The sequence below is a fragment of the Canis lupus genome, chromosome 20 (genome assembly GCF_003254725.2).
Source record: "Canis lupus dingo isolate Sandy chromosome 20, ASM325472v2, whole genome shotgun sequence".
NCBI lineage: Eukaryota > Metazoa > Chordata > Mammalia > Carnivora > Canidae > Canis > Canis lupus.
Genome location: NC_064262.1, coordinates 5,021,598 through 5,039,485, shown reverse-complemented (window position 1 = coordinate 5,039,485; position 17,888 = coordinate 5,021,598). Strand labels below are relative to the sequence as shown.

The following is a 17,888-nucleotide window of genomic DNA, read 5'->3' as shown; positions in this document are numbered from 1 at the left end:
CTGACTCTTGATTTTGGTTCAGGTCATGATCTCATGGTCGCTCTCTCTCTGCTCCTCCCCCCACCACTCACACTCTTTCTTTCTCTCTCTCACCTAAAATAAAACAAGTAAAATCTTAAAAAAAAAAAACTGTATGTATTAATTAGGGCTCTCTAGAAACAGAAGCAATAGGATATATAGATAGGATATATAGGATATATTGATAGGATATATAGATACGATAGGATATATAGAAAGATATATCAGAGAAAATGTATTACAGGAGTTGGTTCATGTGATTATAGAGGCCAAGAAGCCTCACAATCTGCTGTCTATAAGCTGGAAAGCCAGGAAATCCAGTAGTTTGATTTAATCTGAGTCCAAAGGCCTGAGAACCAAAGGAGCCATGGTGTAATTCCTAGGCGTAGGCCAAAGGCCCAAGAACCAGGAGGCTGCTGTATAAGTCCTAGAGTCCAAAGACTCAAGAACCAGGAGCTCTGATAGCCAAGGGCAGGAAGAAATGGACTTTCCAGCTCAGGAAAAGAGAGAAGGAATTCACATTTCCTTAGTTTTTTGTTTTGTTTTGTTTTGTTTTATTCAGGCTCTCAGTGGATTGGATAATGCCCACCCCCATTGGTAAAGATGGATCTCTTTACTCAGTCTACTGAATCAAATGCTAATCTCTTCCAGAAACACATTCATAGACACATCCCCAAATACCATCTTCCCCTTAGCCTAGTCAAGTTCGAACAAAATTAAGCATCACACCACACACTAACATACATAAAAAGAAGAAACAAAAGAAAAAGTCAACAATGGATGAATTGAGGAACAAAATATAAGATTTATGGAAAACCAATAATAAAATGGGAGAAGTAAGTCCTTTAATAGTAATTACTTTTATATGTAAATGGATTAAAATCTTCACCAAAAACCAGAGATTGGCAGGATGGAAAAGAAAAAACAACTCATGATCTAAGTAAATGCTCTCTATAGGAGACTCAAAGATACAACTAGGTTGCAAGTAAAAAGATAGAAACAAACTCCAAGCAAATAGTAACCAAAAATGAACAAGGGTGGCTAAACTAATACCAGACAAAGATATACTTTAAGAAAAAAAGTTATTTCAGGAGATAAATAAGGCATTATATATTAAGAACAGGGTCACTCTCACTAGAAATACAACAATTATGAATATATTATATATATATACAATATGACAATACAACCTCTAAATAAATGATGCAAAAATGGAGAGATTGAAGGGAGAAACAGAAAATTCTCCTCTAAGTCTAGTTGAGGATGTCAACACCCTATTTTCAATAATGAATCAAACAACTAGAGAGAAGATAAACAAGAAAATACACAATTTAAAGAACACTGTAAACCACATTAACCTAAAAGACATGTATAGATAATTTAACTCAACTATAGCAAAATATACATTCTTCTCAAGTACACATGGAACATTCTCCAGTATAAATTATATATTCACCCATCAGAAAGTCCCAATAAATTAAAAAATAATGAAATCATACAAAATATTTTCTCCAACAACAGTGGAATAAAACTAGAAATCAGTAACAGAAGGAAATTTGTAAAACTCATGTGGAAATTAAGCAATACATTCTTAAACAATGGATCAAAGAAGGAATCACAAGAAAAATTAGAAAATACTTTGATATTAAAGAAAACAAAACAACTGGGGATCCCTGGGTGGCTCAGCGGTTTAGCGCCTGCGTTTGGCCCAGGGCGCGATCCTGGAGTCCTGGGATCGAGTCCCACGACCGGCTCCCGGCATGGAGCCTGATTCTCCCTCCTCCTGTGTCTCTGCCTCTCTCTCTCTCTCTATGTCTATCATAAAATAAATCTTAAAAAAAAAGAAAGAAAGAAAATAAAACAACCCCAAATACCAAAGCCTATGGTATACATTGAGAAGAGTACTCAAAGGGAGATGTATAGTATTAAGAGAGAAGGAGCTCCAATCAATAACCTAATAAAACTTTACGCTAGGAAAACAAGAATAATCTAAACCCAAAGCAAGGAGAGGGAAGGAAGTCATTCTCAGTAGAGTCAAGATAAAGAAAATAGAAAATAGGGACGCCTGGGTGGCTCAGTAGTTGAGCATCTGCCTCTGGCTCAGGGCATGGTCCCGGGGTCTTGGGATTGAGTCCCACATTGGGCTTCCCTCAAGGAGCCTGCTTCTCCCTCTGCCTATGTCTCTGCCTCTCTCTTTGTGTCTCTCATGAATAAATAAATAAAATATTTTTTAAAATAAAATAGAAAATAGAAGGCAATATAGAAAAACAACAAACAAAATGTTGGCTCTCTGAAAAGATCAACAAAGTTGACTAATCTTTAGTTAGATTAAGAAAAAAGAGGGAAGACTCAAATTACTAAAAAAAATATGAAAGTGAGACATTACTACTGATCTTACAAAACTAAAAAGGATTATAAGAAGTTATTGTGAACTCTACATGAACCAATTAGACCTAAAAGAAATGGATCAATTCCTAGAAATGCACAAACTATGAAAACTGACTGAAGACCTCTAACAAGTAAAAAGACTGAATCAGAAATCAAAAAAACTTTCCAACAAAGAAAAGCCCAGGACCATATGGTTTCACTTTTTAATTCTACCAAACACTTGGATAACTAACACCAGTTGTCCTCAAATTCTAAAAAATAGAACAGGAAAGAACACTTCCTAACTCATTCTATGAGGCCAGCATTACTCTGATACCAAAGCCAAAGACAAGAAAAGAAAAGACTACAAGTGGATATCCATTATGAATATAGATGTAAAAATTCTCAATGAAATAAATAATAGCCAGCCAAACCAACAGCATATTAAAAGGATTATACACCATGCCTAAGCAGGATTTGCCCAAGAAACATAAGGGTGGTTCAACTTATGAAAATCAATCAGAGTAATACATCTCCTTATATAAAACCCACAAGATCCTCTCAATTGATGGAGAAAAAACATCTGACAATTCTAACACCCTAGTTCAACAAACTAGGATTAGAAGGGAACTTCCTCAACATGGTGAAAGGCATTTATGAAACACTCAACAAGAATATCATACCCAACGGTAAAAGATTGAAAGCTTTACCTCTTAGAGATCAAAAATAAGACAAGGATGCTCACCTTCACCATTTCTATTCAATATTGTACTAGAAGTTCTAGCTAGAGCAATTAGACAAGAAAAAGAAATAAAAGCCATCTAAATTGAAAAGAAGTAAAACTATTTCCATTCACAGATACTATGATTATCTATGGAAAATCCTAAGGAATAAACACACACACACACACACACACACACACACACAATAAGAACTAATAAACAAATTCAGTAAAATGTCAAGATAAAAGCTTAACAGGCATGAGTCAGTTATATTTCTATACACTAGTGAAGAACAATCTGAAAAGAAATTAAGAAAATAATTTCACTTATAATAGCATCAAAAAGGATAAAATACTCAGAAATAAATGTAACCAAGAAAGTGAAAGACTCACACAATGAATACTACAAAACATTGAAAGAAATAGTTTTATTTTGTTTTGTTTTTCTTTTTAACTTTTATTTAAATTCTAGTTATTTTACATACAGTGCAATATGGTTTTCAGGAGTTGAATTCAGTGATTCATCATTTACATACGATACCCAGTGTTCAGCATAACAAGTGCCCTCGTTAATACTCGTCACCGATCTAGCCCATCTGCCACACATCTCCCTCCATCAACCCTCAGTTTGTTCTCTATTATTAAGAGTTTCTTATGGTTTGTTTCCTTCTCTCTCTCTCTCTCTCTCTTTTTTTAAATAATGAATTAAACCCCTCAGTTATTTTTTTTTAATTTTTATTTATTTATGATAGTCATACAGAGAGAGAGAGAGAGAGAGGCAGAGACACAGGCAGAGGGAGAAGCAGGCTCCATGCACCGGGAGCCCGACGTGGGACTCGATCCGGGGTCTCCAGGATCGCGCCCTGGGCCAAAGGCAGGCGCTAAACCGCTGCGCCACCCAGGGATCCCTCTTTTTTTTTTTTTTGAAAGAAATTTTAAGACATAAATAAATGGAAGGCATCCCATGTTCTTACATTGAAAGACTTAATATTGTTAGCTGGCAGTACTATCCCAAATCAGCTGCAGATTTAATGTGCTTCTTATCAAAATATCAACAGCCTTTCTTTCTGAAATGCAACAGCCAACCCTCAAATTCATATGAACTGTAGGGGGCCATGAATAGCTTAAACTATCTTGAAAAAGAAGAACAAAGTTGGAGTTCTCACACATCCTGATTTCAAAACTTCCTATAAAACTACAGTTATCAAACTGGTGTGATATTTGTATAACGGCAGACATATAGACCAATAGAATAGAATAGAGAGCATAGAAATAAGCCCTTACATTATATGGTCAAATGATTTTTGACAAGGTTGCCAAGACCATTCATTCAATAGGGAAAGTGCAATTTTTTTCAAAAGTGCTGGCAAAGTTGGATTTCCATATGCAAAAGAATGAAGTTGGACACCTTAAGCAAAGATTAACTCCAAATGGATCAATAACCTAAAATAATATAATTCTTAGAAGAAAACATTGGATATATGCTTTACATTGGGTTTGGCAATGATTTCAAGGATATGACAGCAAAGGCACAGGTAACATGAGAAAAAATAGACAAAAAATTGCACTTTATGAAAACAAAAATCTTGTGCATCAAAAGATACTATCAATAGAGTAAAAAGACAACCCATAGAACAGGAAAATATATTTACAAATTATATATGTGATAAGAGCTTAATATCCAGAATATTTTCTTTAAACTCCTAAAATCAACAAAATAACAAGAACTTGATTAAAAATGGGAAAGAACAGTCTCTAACTGCAGCAATGTGGATGGGAGTACCAGGTACCAGGCTTGGAACAGAATTTCATGGATCACTTTAATAAAATGGCAGACTAACTTGATATGAAGGAAATGGCCAGCTTCAATAAGGTCAAGCTAAAAAAAAAAAAAATAGAGACACAGGAGAACACCTGCTGACCAAAGACACCACTGAGCAGGAGAAGCAGAGTCAGCATCACTCACAACAGCTGACATGTGGAAGTAACCCATGTGTCTATCAACAGATAAATGAATAAACAAAAGTGGTCTATGTGTACTATGGACTACTATGCAGCCCTTAAAAGGGAAGGAAATTCTGACACACGCTACAACATAGATGAACCTGGAAGACATTATGCTAAGTAAAATGAGCCAGTCACACACACAAAAATACTGTATGATTCCACTTACATAAAGGACTTAGAATAATCAAAGTCACAAAAACCAAGTAGATTGGTCATTGCCAGAGGCTGGGGGGCAGAAAATTGAGGGCTAGTGTTTAGTGGGGACAGAGTTTCAGTTTTATAAGCAGAAAATAGTTCTGGAGATGATGGTCACATAACATTATGAATGTATTTAATACCATGAAATAAATATACTTAAATATGAAAGGGTGATAAATTTTATTTTATATGTATTTTACACTACAATTTAAAAAATTGAAAAAAGAAATTATGAAAAGATGCTTGACTTCACTTACAATAAAAGAAATGCAGAAGAGAAGAGAGTAGGAGGACCCTGAGCTCATCTGTCCCACAGATACAACTAGATAACACCCACATCAGTGTAAATAGATGTAACAGACTCAGAAAACAACCTGAAGAGTGACAGGATAGATTCTCCACAGCTAAATGTGAAGAAGAGGCCATCAAAGAGGATAGGAAGAGTGGAAACATGGTCAGGAACTAAAACCATCTGCAAAATTGCTCTGGGAAGGAGAGACACTGTAGGAGCAGAGAGGGGGAAAGAAATAGACCCTCACATCAGGCACCCCAGTCACAGGGAACCCACACAGGGAAGATGACTCCCCATAATATTTGGCTTTGAAAACCAGATGGGCCAAATTTCGTGAGTTCTTACAACCAGTGGGGCTTAACACCTGGAACTTTAAAAATCAGTGGGCTCACTTCTGGGAGAACTGGGAGGGCAATAGGAAACTGAGTCCCTGTCCCTAAAGAGACAACGCAACGAATAGCCCCATGGAAATACAGCAGAGAAGCAGACATTTGAAAACTGCGTAGGATATATGGAAGGGAGATCTGTCTACGAATCTCAGAGTGTGTGCTAAAGGGGCAGGCATTATTGGGAGACTTCTCTAGGAACAAAGGAGCCGGCCAGTGCCATCTTCCTCCCCTACCCCCAGCCTAGACACACAGATACCTACAACCAGCACAGTGCCAACATGCTGACATTTGTTATTTGCTAACAGTGCACCCTACCCCACACACTTCTGTGGATACATCTCCTCCAACCTGGCAGGCCATGGTTTCGAGGGGCTTCAGGTCTCCTCCCACCGCAAACCTTCTCAGACCTTGTTAACACATGTTCCACTCCTGTGTTATCCTTCAGACAGGCCTTCTCCAATACACCCTTGGCTGGAGCCCATCCAAAGTGATGCCACAAGTCTGGCAACTTGTAAGTAGCCCCAACAAGGCCCAGTACCACTCCAAAGTGACTATTGCCCCAGGGAGAGGGGAAGATAGCCACACACACCAGTCCAAATGTGGTCTAGCAGTAGGCTGGGAGCAGACATCTGGTCTGACTACAGGCCCGCCCACCAACAAAAGCTTCTCAGGGGACAACACAAGGAAAGCATCCTGTACATTAGTGCTATGGCATCTCTGGAAAACACCTGGTCTGACTTACCTCAAGCCCAAGGAGGCCCCACTAATCCATTAACAGCACAGGAATCAAACTCTGCTTACAACAGGTAAAGAGGGCCATGTAGATGCGTGGACTGAAGGCAAAAGTGGCTTGGCCACAACAGCAGCGTCCACAGAACACATATACAAAACAGGCCTAAAGTGCCAGTTCTGGTGAATAGGGACCACTGCTCAGCAGGGTACTATAGGGTAGGACCTCTCCTTCATAAGGCTACTACTTTCAAGAGCAAGAGATGTAGCTGACTTTCCTAACACATTGTAACAAAGAGTTAGAATAAAGAGACAGAGGAATAAGTCCCAAATGAAAGAATAGGACAAAATCACAGCAAGAGACATAAACAAAATGGAGGTAAGAAATACACCTGATCAAAAATTTAAAGTAATGGTCTACAAGAGTCTAATTTCAGACCTAAAGACACATGTAGGTTAAAAGTGAAGGAATGGAGAATGGAAGTGAAAAGAAACAAATTTATCATGCAAATGGAAGTGAAAAGAAACCCTGAGTAGCAATACTTATACCAGACAAAGCAGACTTTACTTTTTTTTAAGGTTTTTATTTATTTATTTATTCGAGAGAGAGAGAGAGAGAGAGAGAGAAAGAGAGAGAGAGAGAGATAGGCAGAGGGAGAAGCAGGCTTCATGCAAAAAGCCTGATGTGGGACTCGATCCCAGAGTCCTGGGATTATGCCCTGAGCCAAAGGCAGATGCTCAACTACTGAGCCACCCAAGCGTCCCTAAAGCAGACTTTAAAACAAAGACTGTAACAAGAGACCAAGAAGAACACTATATAATCAAAAAGGGAAAAATACAACAAGAAAACTTAACTATTTATTCACCCAACATGGGAACACCCAAATACATAAAACAGTTAATAACAAACATAAAGGAAGTAATTCTTAGTAGTGCAATAAGAGTAGGGGACTTTGGGACACATGCGTGGCTCAGTGGTTGAGCAGTCTGCCTTCAGCTCAGGTCATGATTCTGGGGTCCTGGAATCAAGTTCCATATTAGGCTCCCTACAGGGAGCCTGCTTCTCCCTCTGCCTGTGTCTCTGCCTCTCTCTCTGTGTCTGTCATGAATAAATAAATAAAATCTTTTTTTAAAAAGAGTAGGAGACTTTAACACACCATTTGCATCAATGAATAGATTGTCCAAATGGAAAATCAACAGGAATCAGTGGCTTTGAATGACATATTGGACCATGGATCTAACAGATAAATTCAGAACATTCCATCCTAAAACAGCAGAATATACATTCTTTTCAACTGCACATGGAATATTTTCCAGAATAGATCACATATTAGGCTACAATAAACTCTCAATAAATTAAAAAAGATTGAAGTCATACTATGTACCTTTTCTGACCACAGTGCTATGAAACTAGAAATCAACCACTATGAAAAATCTGGAAAGACCACAAATACATGGAGGTTAAACAACATGCTCCTAAACAATGAATGGGTGAACTAAGAAAGAGGAAATTAAAAAAAATACATGGGAACAAATGAAAATGAAAAACATAATGGTCCAAAATCTTTGGGATACAGCAAAAGCAGTTTTAAGAAGGAAGAGTATAAAAAAAAAAAATAAAAAAAAAAGAGGGAAGAGTATAGTAATATAAACTTAAGAAACAAGAAAAATCTCAAACAACCCAAACTTACACCTAAAGGAACTAGAAAAACAACAACAACAACAACAACAACAACAACAAAAAACAGAACTAGTAGAAAAAGTAAAGATTAGAGCAGAAATAAACAAAATAGAAACTAAAAAATTAATAAACCGATCAATGAATCCAGGACCTGGTTCTTTGAAAAGATCAACAAAATTGATAAACCTTCAACAAACAAACAAAAACAGAGAGAGAAAAAGGACTGAAATATCAGAAATGAAAGGAGGGGTGTCCCTGGGTGGCTCAGCAGTTTGGCACGCCTTCAGCCCAGGGTGTGATCCTGGGGTTCCAGGATTGAGTTCCGCATTGGGCTCCCTGCATGGAGCCTGCTTCTTCCTCTGCCTGTGTCTCTCTGCCTCTGTGTGTGTGTGTGTCTTTCATGAATAAATAAATAAATAAAATAAATTTTAAAAAATAAAATAAATTAAAAAAAAAGAAATGAAAGAGGAGAAATAACAATCACCACCACAGAAATATAAAAGATTAAAAGAGAATATTATTAAATACATGCTAACAAACTGGACACCCTAAAAGAAATGGATAAATTGCTATAAACATATAACCTCCTAAAACTGAATCAGAAAGAAATAGAAAATTTGAACAGATCAATTATGGAATAGAATTGAATCAGTAATCAAAAAGATCCCAGTAAACAAAAGTCCAGGACCAGATGGTGTCACATGTGAATTCTACCAAACATTTATTTAAAGAATTAATACCTATTGTCAAACTTTCAAAATATAGAAGAGGAAGGAATGTTGTTTTGAATTTATTCTGAGGCCAGCATCACCCTGATACTAAAGCCAGATTACAGGGCACCTGGGTGACTCAGTGGTTGAGCATCTGCCTTCAGCTCAGGTCGTGATCCTGGGGTCCTGGGATGAAGTCCTGCATCAAGCTCCCCATGGGGAGCCTGCTTCTCCCTCTGCCTATGTCTCTGCCTCTCTCTCTCTGTGTCTCTCATGAACAAATAAATAAAATCTTTAAAAAGAAAAAGAAGAGAGAAGACCCAAATTACCATTAAAAATAAAAAAGAGGATATCACATAAAGACCTTACACACGTTAAAAAGATAAGGGAATACAATAAACAATTCTATGCATATAAATTCAGTATGTTAGATGAAATAGGTCAATTCCTTTAAAGACACAAGCCATCAAAATTCACTCAAGAAAAACAGATGTCCAGAATAGTCCTGTATTCATTAAAATTAAGTTTGTTTTAAGGAGCTTTCTAATAAAGAAAATGTTAGGCAAGATGGTTTCACTGGTGAATTTAAGAAAAAAATACCAATTTAACACAAAATAGAAGAGAAAGGACTACTTCCCAACTCATTTTATTAGGCCAACATTACCCTGATAAAGCAGACAAAAACATTACCAAAAAACTACAGATGAATAACCCTCATCACTATATGTATATAAATTCTCCCCAAAATATTAGTAAATTGAATCTAGCAACAGAGAAAAATAATAATACTTTATGACTAAGCAGAGTTTATCCCAAGAATGCAAGACTAGTTCAGCATTTGAAACCAACATAGTTCACCATATTACCAAAATAGAAAGAAAACCACACATACATGGCAAATTGATTTTTTATTTTTATTTATTTTTATTTTTTATTTTTTTAAAGCTTTTATTTATTTATTCATGAGACACACAGAGAGAGAGAGGCAGAGACACAGGCAGAGGGAGAAGCAAGCTCCATGCAGGGAGCCGGACACGCAACTCCATCCCAGGTCTCTAGGATCACACCCTGGGCCCAAGGCAGTGCTAAACTGCTGAGCCACCCGGGCTGCCCACAAATTGATTTTTTAAACAAGTACAAAGACAACAGAGAAAAGAACATCTTTTCAAAAAATGGTCTGGAACAACTGGATATCCATATGCAAAATAAATAAGCTTCAACTCAAACTTTGTACCTTAAACAAAAAGTAACTCAAAATGGATCATAGGTCTACATGTAACATAAAACTATAAAACTTCGAAGAAAAACTTTGTGACACTGGGTTAGACCAATTTCTCAGTCAGCATTATTGACATTTTGGACTGTATAATTCTTCTGTGTGGTGGTGCAGATCATTTTGTGCATTGTAGGATGTTTAGTGGCATCTTTGACCTCTACCTACCTGATAGAGTAGCAACCCCTTCCAAGTTGTAACAATTAAAAAATGTCTCCCAATATGGCTAAAGGTCCTCTGAAGATCAGAACAATCTCTGATTGATAACCACAGGGTTAGGCAGAGTTTTTAGATATGACACCAAAAGCACAATCCAGAAAAGAAAAGAAAATTATAAATCGGACTATATCAAAATACATTTTGCTCAAACAACAACAAGAAAACCATGTTAAGAAAATGAAAAACAAACCACAGAACCTGGGAGAAATATTTCAAGTCATGTTTCTGATAAAGGACTTATATCCAGAATAAGGAACTCTCAAAACTCAACAATACGAATACAAATAACCTACTTTAAAAATGCACATAAGATCTGAACAGACATTTTGCTGAATAATAGAAGGATATTCCATTATTCCAAGCCCATGGAAGGATATTCAACATCATTTGTTATCAGAGAAATGTAAATTAAAATGATAATGAGATATCACTACACAATCTATTAGAATGGGTAAAATATTTTTGAAAAGCTGACAATACCAACGACTGACAAAGATTTGGAGCAACTGGAACCCTCATACACTGTGGATGGCAATGCATAACAGTGCAGCTACTTGGGAAAACAGTTGGCAGTTTCTTACAAAGTAAGTATATATTTATATACAACCCCGCAATCTAGCTCTGAAGTATTTACCCAAGTGAAATGAAAAACTATGCTCACATAAAGTTGTTGAGTATTTATAGGAGTTTTATTCATAATCACCAAAACCTGAAAATAATCCAAATGTATTTTAATAGATGAATGGATAAATAAATTTCTGCCCATCCATGCCATGTAATATATGCAGAAGAGTTAACATAGAAGGCCTGAGGCTGCTATCTTTAGAAAGACAAGCTTACAAGGTTGGCATTTCACTGATGTCTAGAAACTTGGCACTTGAACCATTTCCTACACTAAGCCCAGACTCTTTGTTATAAACAATGTGATTTATGTTGAACACCTGCTTTCCCTCTAGCAGTCTGGAATTGTCTGGAATTTTGATATCTGCTAGGCAGAGAGTGCCTGTGTAACAATCACACAATAAAAACCTTGGACTCTGAGTCTTTAATGAGCACCCTTGGGCAGAAATATTGCATGTATTACTGTCTTTTTCACTGCTAGAGAAAGGAGCGTGCTTGGTACATCCCTTCACAAGAGGGAGAGAACATAAGGAAGTCTGTGTATGGATTTATCCAGATTCTACCTGCATCTCTTACCCTTGCTGATCCTGTTATGTATCTTTTCACTATAATAAACCTAATATATTAATGAAACTATATACTAAGTCCCTTGAATTCCAATAAATCTCTGAATGTGGGGATAGTGTTGGAGCCCCCTAAAATAGGATACTACTCAGCAATAAGAATAAATGAACTGTTGATACATGCAATAACATGGATGAATCTTGCGTGCATTATGCTAAGTGAAAGAAGCTAGACTCAAAAGGCTCTACCTAGTGTAATTCCATTTATATGACATTTTAGAAAATGGTTTAGAAATAGCTACAAAGAATAGGTCAGGGGTTGCTAGAGATTAAAGGTGAATGAAGAGTTTGACTACACAGGGGCTACACAACAGACTCTGTGGGGGGAGGGGGGTTGGTGGGAGGTGATAAAACCATTCTGCAGTTTGGCTATGGTGGTGGTTATACAACTCTATGCAGTTACCAAAACTCAGACTTTTACACCAAGTAAAGTTCACTGTAAGTAAATTTAAAATAAATTTAAATTGAGATATAATCAACTGCCTTTCTATAACCAGCAACAAATAGGATAATTAAATTAAAAGCATAAGTTATAGGGGCACCTGGGAGGCTCAGTCAGTTGAGTGTCCAGCTCTTGACTTCAGCTCAGGTCATGATCTTGGGGTCCTGGGATCAAGCCCCACACTGGGCCACACTCAGCAGGGAGTCCACTTGAGGATTTCTCTCCCTGTCCCTCTGCCCCTCCCCTGGCTCGTGCTCTCTCTCTCTCTCTCTCAAAATAAATAAATAATTAATTAAAAAATTTTAAAAACCCATAATTTATGATAAGTACAAAAACTATTAAATACTCTAAAATAAGACTAATGAAAGACACATAGGCCTCTCTGTTGAAAACTACAAACTATAGGGAGATTAGAGAAGACATACATACATAAATAAATAAAGTAAGTAAATAAATAAATAAATAAAAAGATATACCATGTTCTTGGATTGAAATACTCCGATATTACAAAGACATTAACAATTCCATTGAAATCCCAAGATATATTTTTTTAAGTTGACAAGGTGATTCTAAAATTATATGGAAATATAAAAGGTGAAGAACAGCCAAAAGCTTTAGAGCAATAAAGTTTGAGTACTTAGTGTGCTGTATATCAATACTTATCATAGAGTTATGATTAATCGGACAGTCTGGTATTGGTAAAAGGTTGGACAAATAGGAAACAAAATAGGGAGTCTGGAAAATGTGCCCTGATTTATATACATAGAACCCCTTATTTTGTGACAGAGTTTGTGCCAAAGAGCCTTGGGGAAGTTACAATCCTTTATATATGTATGGAAAAAATTAAAACTTGATTCCTATTTCACATCACCACAGAAATTTCCAGGTGGAGGGATCCCTGGGTGGCGCAGCGGTTTGGCGCCTGCCTTTGGCCCAGGACGCGATCCTGGAGACCCGGGATCGAATCCCACGTCGGGCTCCCAGTGCATGGAGCCTGCTTCTCCCTCTACCTGTGTCTCTGCCTCTCTCTCTCTCTCTGTGACTATCATAAATAAATAAATAAATAAATAATTTAAAAAAAAAAAAAGAAATTTCCAGGTGGAGGGCAAACAATGTAAAAGTTAAAAAAATTACTAGAAAAGTTACTTTAGTGAATACTGTCATGCATAATGTTATGTCAAGTTCTTAAATAGGATACAAAAAGCTCATTATAAAGAAAAATATTGAAAAATTGACATTAAATTCTCCAGCTTCTGTTCCTCAGTAGACATCATTACCAGAGTAAGTGTAAGATCATTCGCAACATGAAGAAAGTCTTGTACCCACAGCATACAAAGAACTCCAAAACATAAATCAAGAAAAGGGAAATAACCAGTAGAAAAATGGATGAGAAAATAAAAGAAAGAAAGAAAAATGGATGAGAATGCTAAACAGGCCCTTTACAAAGAGAATATCCAAAATGGTCCATGAATGAGATATACTCATACTCAAAGGTACTCAACCTCTACAGCCACCAGGGAAATACAAATGAAAACCCGTATCATCATTATAGAATGACTATAATTAAAATGATTGGCAATTACAAGCATTAGTGAGGATGTGGAGTAACGGGAGCTCTCACTGTTGCTGGTGGGACTAGAACTTGATACCACCACTCCAGACAATGGCCAGTCCCTACTACAAGTGAGACATGTACCATCTCACACCCAGGCATATACCAACCATAAATAAGGATATATACTTTCACTAGCACAGTTGATCATTACGAAAACTGTAGACAACCCAAATATCCATGAACATTAGAATGCATAATTTTTAGTGTATTCAAATAATAGCTTATACAATGAAAATGAGCAAACTATTGCTACACACAACAACTCACAATTATAATGTTGAGCAAAAGAGGCTAGAGGCCAAGAATGCGTGAGGAATAGTTCATTTCAATAAAGTTAAAAAAACCCCACTAAACTACGAAGTTAGAACTCTTCCTTTGAGGAGGAAGCCCTTGAAAGGGGACAAGAGGGCACTTCTAAGAAGCTGGTGATGTTCTGTTTCTTGGTTTAGTTATAAGATATGTTCATTTTGTGATATGCATTGAGCTATATGCTTAGGATTTATTCATTTTTCTGTGTTTTTATACAGAAACATTAATATTATATGAAAATGCTTTAATAGGCCCCCAAATGCTTTTCTTCCAAGCATTTTAAGATTATATTAAGGTTTATATAATTAAATATTATATAAAATTAAAATAAAAAATATAAAAGATATTCTTTAAGTTAAAAAACCCATGAATCAGATGATATCAGTTCCTGTCTTAAAGTTATGGAATGGCTTCCTACAACACTAACAAGGACCTTTGATCTGGCTCTTGCCTACCTCTCTGTCCTCAATTCACAGGGTCTCCCCTCTTTATCACCATGTTCCACCCTGGTTGTCTTTCTTTCCCTCACATATACCAAACTTGTTTCTGTCACAGGTCTCTGCTTGCTCTACCCTCTGCCTACTGTTCCTTCCCTGCCCTTCTCTATAGCTGCCTGTTTCTTATCCTGGGTCCCCACTTAAATATCAGCTCCTCAGAAATGCCTTCCCTGACCGTCTATCTCATTTAGCACTCCCACCTCACTTCCTAGTCCCTCTCCACCCCTGGCGTTAGTCAACATTTTCTATAAAGGGCCAGATAGTAAATACTCTAGTTTTTGCAGGCCAGATGGTCTTGGTCATAATTACTCAACATTTCTGTGGTAGTGGGGAAAGTAGCTCTGGGCAATATGTAAATGAGTGGGAGTGGCTGTTCTAATAAAACCTTACTTATGGATCCTGACATTTAAATTTTATGACATTGCACATGCCATAAATTATTCTCCTTTTGATCTTTTTCCCTCAAGCATTTCAAAAGGTAAAAACTCTTCCTACTTAGTTCAATCATAAAAAGGCAGGCAGTGGGGCCAGGTTAGATGAATGGCCCTAGTTTGCCAGCTTCTGCTTTAACCTGTGACCCTGATTTACTTTCTTCCTAGACCTGATTTACTTTCTTTGCTACCTAAAATGACTTCATTCCTTCATGTGTTTGTTGTCTATCTTCTCTCGCCCCTAAAATTTCAGCTCCAAGAGGGAGGGGCCTCGTCTGTTTTGTTCTCCACTGTGTGCCTCCATCACCATGTCTGACACATGGAGGCCAGAAGAATTGAAGGCCCAAGCCCACCTGGGTGTGACCACAGCTTTGGGTTGGATCTTGATACTCTTCTTCCGTGTGGGGCTTACAGAAACAGACTCATGTTCTTCCTTCGAAGACTCTCCAACTGAGGATTCCAGTCGGGCTGACTGAGATCGTAGTAAAAGGGCTTCTCCTGAGTATCCAGTTGGCTTGGTGCTCCGCTCAAGATAGAGACTCGATTTTACCCTGGTTCGATTGATTTCTGCCTCTTCCTTAACCGGGTATTCAATGGTGAACAGGCCTGTTAACAGAAGACACAGCTGTCACTCTCCCTCGTGGCCTTCCCTGCCCTGCTGTGGGGCTCTGCCTATCAGCAGCCCTGCAGCTCATCTTCCATGCCACTCCTCCACTCTTGCATGTTCTCTGGCCAAGCTGCCCCCCCCTCTGGTGTCCAGCACACAGCTCCAACCCTAGTACAGTTAGTGGATCAGTAAATGTTGGCTGAATGTCAGAACAAATCAATCGCATTTCTATTTGTTCGTCAAGACTCAGCTGGGATCCCTCTTTCGCTATGAAGCCCATGTTTCATTCAGCTCTGTGTCCTCCATTGCACTCTTAGTGCACTGGGTACACAATGTCTCCATACTGTTCTCTTTCCTGAGAATGCTGTTGCCTGTATCTCCAGAGATAAGTAATTTCCACTACTTTCTTTGTTGTATTTATTCGAATTCTTGTTTTAGTTTCTCTACTAGACTTGAAAACTTCTGAGGCCTGGGATTTTCATTTCTTATTCGCTTACCAAACATTTATTGGACACTGGGAATATATAGATGACCCAAACAGGGTTCCCTGCCTCTGAGAACTCCTAACCAGGGTATGAGGGGGATGGGCAAAGAAATATTCACAATGCTAGGTAGTAAGACTTATAATTAGAGCATATTTATTATGTGGGAACCCAGAAGAGTATGAGACTCATTCTGTTGGGGGGAATCAAGGAAGGCTTTCTGGAGGAGAGATACAGTTGAATTGAGTCTTTAGGGATGAGGAGAAACTCCTTGGAGCACAGCAACTCCACCCCCCCCACCCCCCCCCCCCCCGTTAACCAGCCAGGGGGTGGCATGGAATGGAAGTCACTGTTCCTTTGTCCCCAGGCTCCTCAGCGAGAGACCCTAGATGTGAGAGGGGTCCCGAGGTCACCATGCTGGCGCTGGGGGGAGCCCTTGTGGCCTAACAGGGACAGCCTGGTGAGCTGGCTGCTTTTTTCCCTTCTATCAAGGTTGTCCACAGAGAGGAACAGGGTCTGCAAATGGATGACGGACAATATGGGAGACAGAACTGAAAGGTGAACCAGCTGTAGGAGTGGGTCAGAGAGTCACAGAACAACGACGGGAGGCCCAGGAGAAATAAAACAACCACAGGAGACGCTGAGGACACACGGGGCGGTGCTCAGAAACTGAAGGCTGTGAAGGCCACCACTACTCCCGACATGGCCCTGAGTGAGTATCTTTACTTCAGCGGCCTGGGCCTCGTCACTCCATCTACCAATGAGGAAATTGCCCTGCCTGCCCACCTCCCTGGGTGGCAAAGAGCTGTCCTCAGAGGTGCCTTGTAGGTGACCCAGGATTTAGGAAGTTATCAGATAGGCATCACCCATCTTTCTGCCCCTTACCTGCTGTCAGCAAGACAGAATTCATAAACTGTGACACTGTCTTTTGAAATCGCTTCCTCATCTCTGCCAGAGCTCGGTTCATCTTAGCTATCTTGTCGTCCATGCGGGCCAGCAGCTGGGGAGAGGCCAAGGAGGAGAGCATTGTTGCCTCCCTGCCAGGAGCCACGGGTCCAGCCCACCAACAGCTAGGCCTTGCTCTGGCTGGCGGCCGTGCTGTCCCCTCTGCCGCGACACGCCTCTCTCTTGCCCTCTGCTCAGTGAATTCCGGCACATCAGCCCAACTTGACTCAAAGTTGACTCAAAAACCTCGTCGGAGGGTTTCCCTGACTCTACTGGGCAGAACTGTTCCTTGCTCTCCATGTAGCCTGAAGTCAGAGTTAACCCTTTATGAAGTAATTGGATGCATCTGAGACTATCTTGCCTACAGGACCATAAGCTCTTAGAGGGCAGGGGCCAAGTCTTGGTCTCTTTGGTGTCCAAGCACCTGTCATGCAGAAGGCGCTCAATTAATGCTTGCTGCATTATGAATAGCTAGATAGACAAAGGCCTCTTTGGGATCTCTGCTGTTAGGCCCCCTCTATATGCATCCCCCGGTGCCCCCGTGCTCCCTACAGCTGCCAGAATATCTCAGATGAGAAACTGCTCATAGCCAAGGTTACATAGATTGACTGGTCCCTGTTGGGATCAAAGGCCCAGGCCTCCTGCCTCAATTCAGAGCCATGCTGAAAGGCCATTCTGGCTCTGAGGCCCTCACAGGATGGCAAGGTTTCTG

The 17,888-nt window shown here is 38.9% G+C and overlaps 1 protein-coding gene across 7 annotated transcripts in view; it reads right to left on the bottom strand.

The window, feature by feature from the left end:
• Window positions 1-17,888, bottom strand: part of C20H3orf20 (chromosome 20 C3orf20 homolog) — a 77,483-nt gene that overhangs the window by 12,575 nt on the left and 47,020 nt on the right. For all 7 annotated transcript variants that reach the window (XM_049097584.1, XM_025449041.3, XM_049097585.1 and 4 more), the window contains 2 exons: window positions 17,117-17,231; window positions 15,496-15,748 (listed from right to left, as the gene is read on the bottom strand). In XM_049097584.1, coding sequence (XP_048953541.1) covers window positions 15,496-15,748; window positions 17,117-17,231 — 368 coding nt within the window. The remainder of the gene's footprint in view (window positions 1-15,495; window positions 15,749-17,116; window positions 17,232-17,888) is intronic.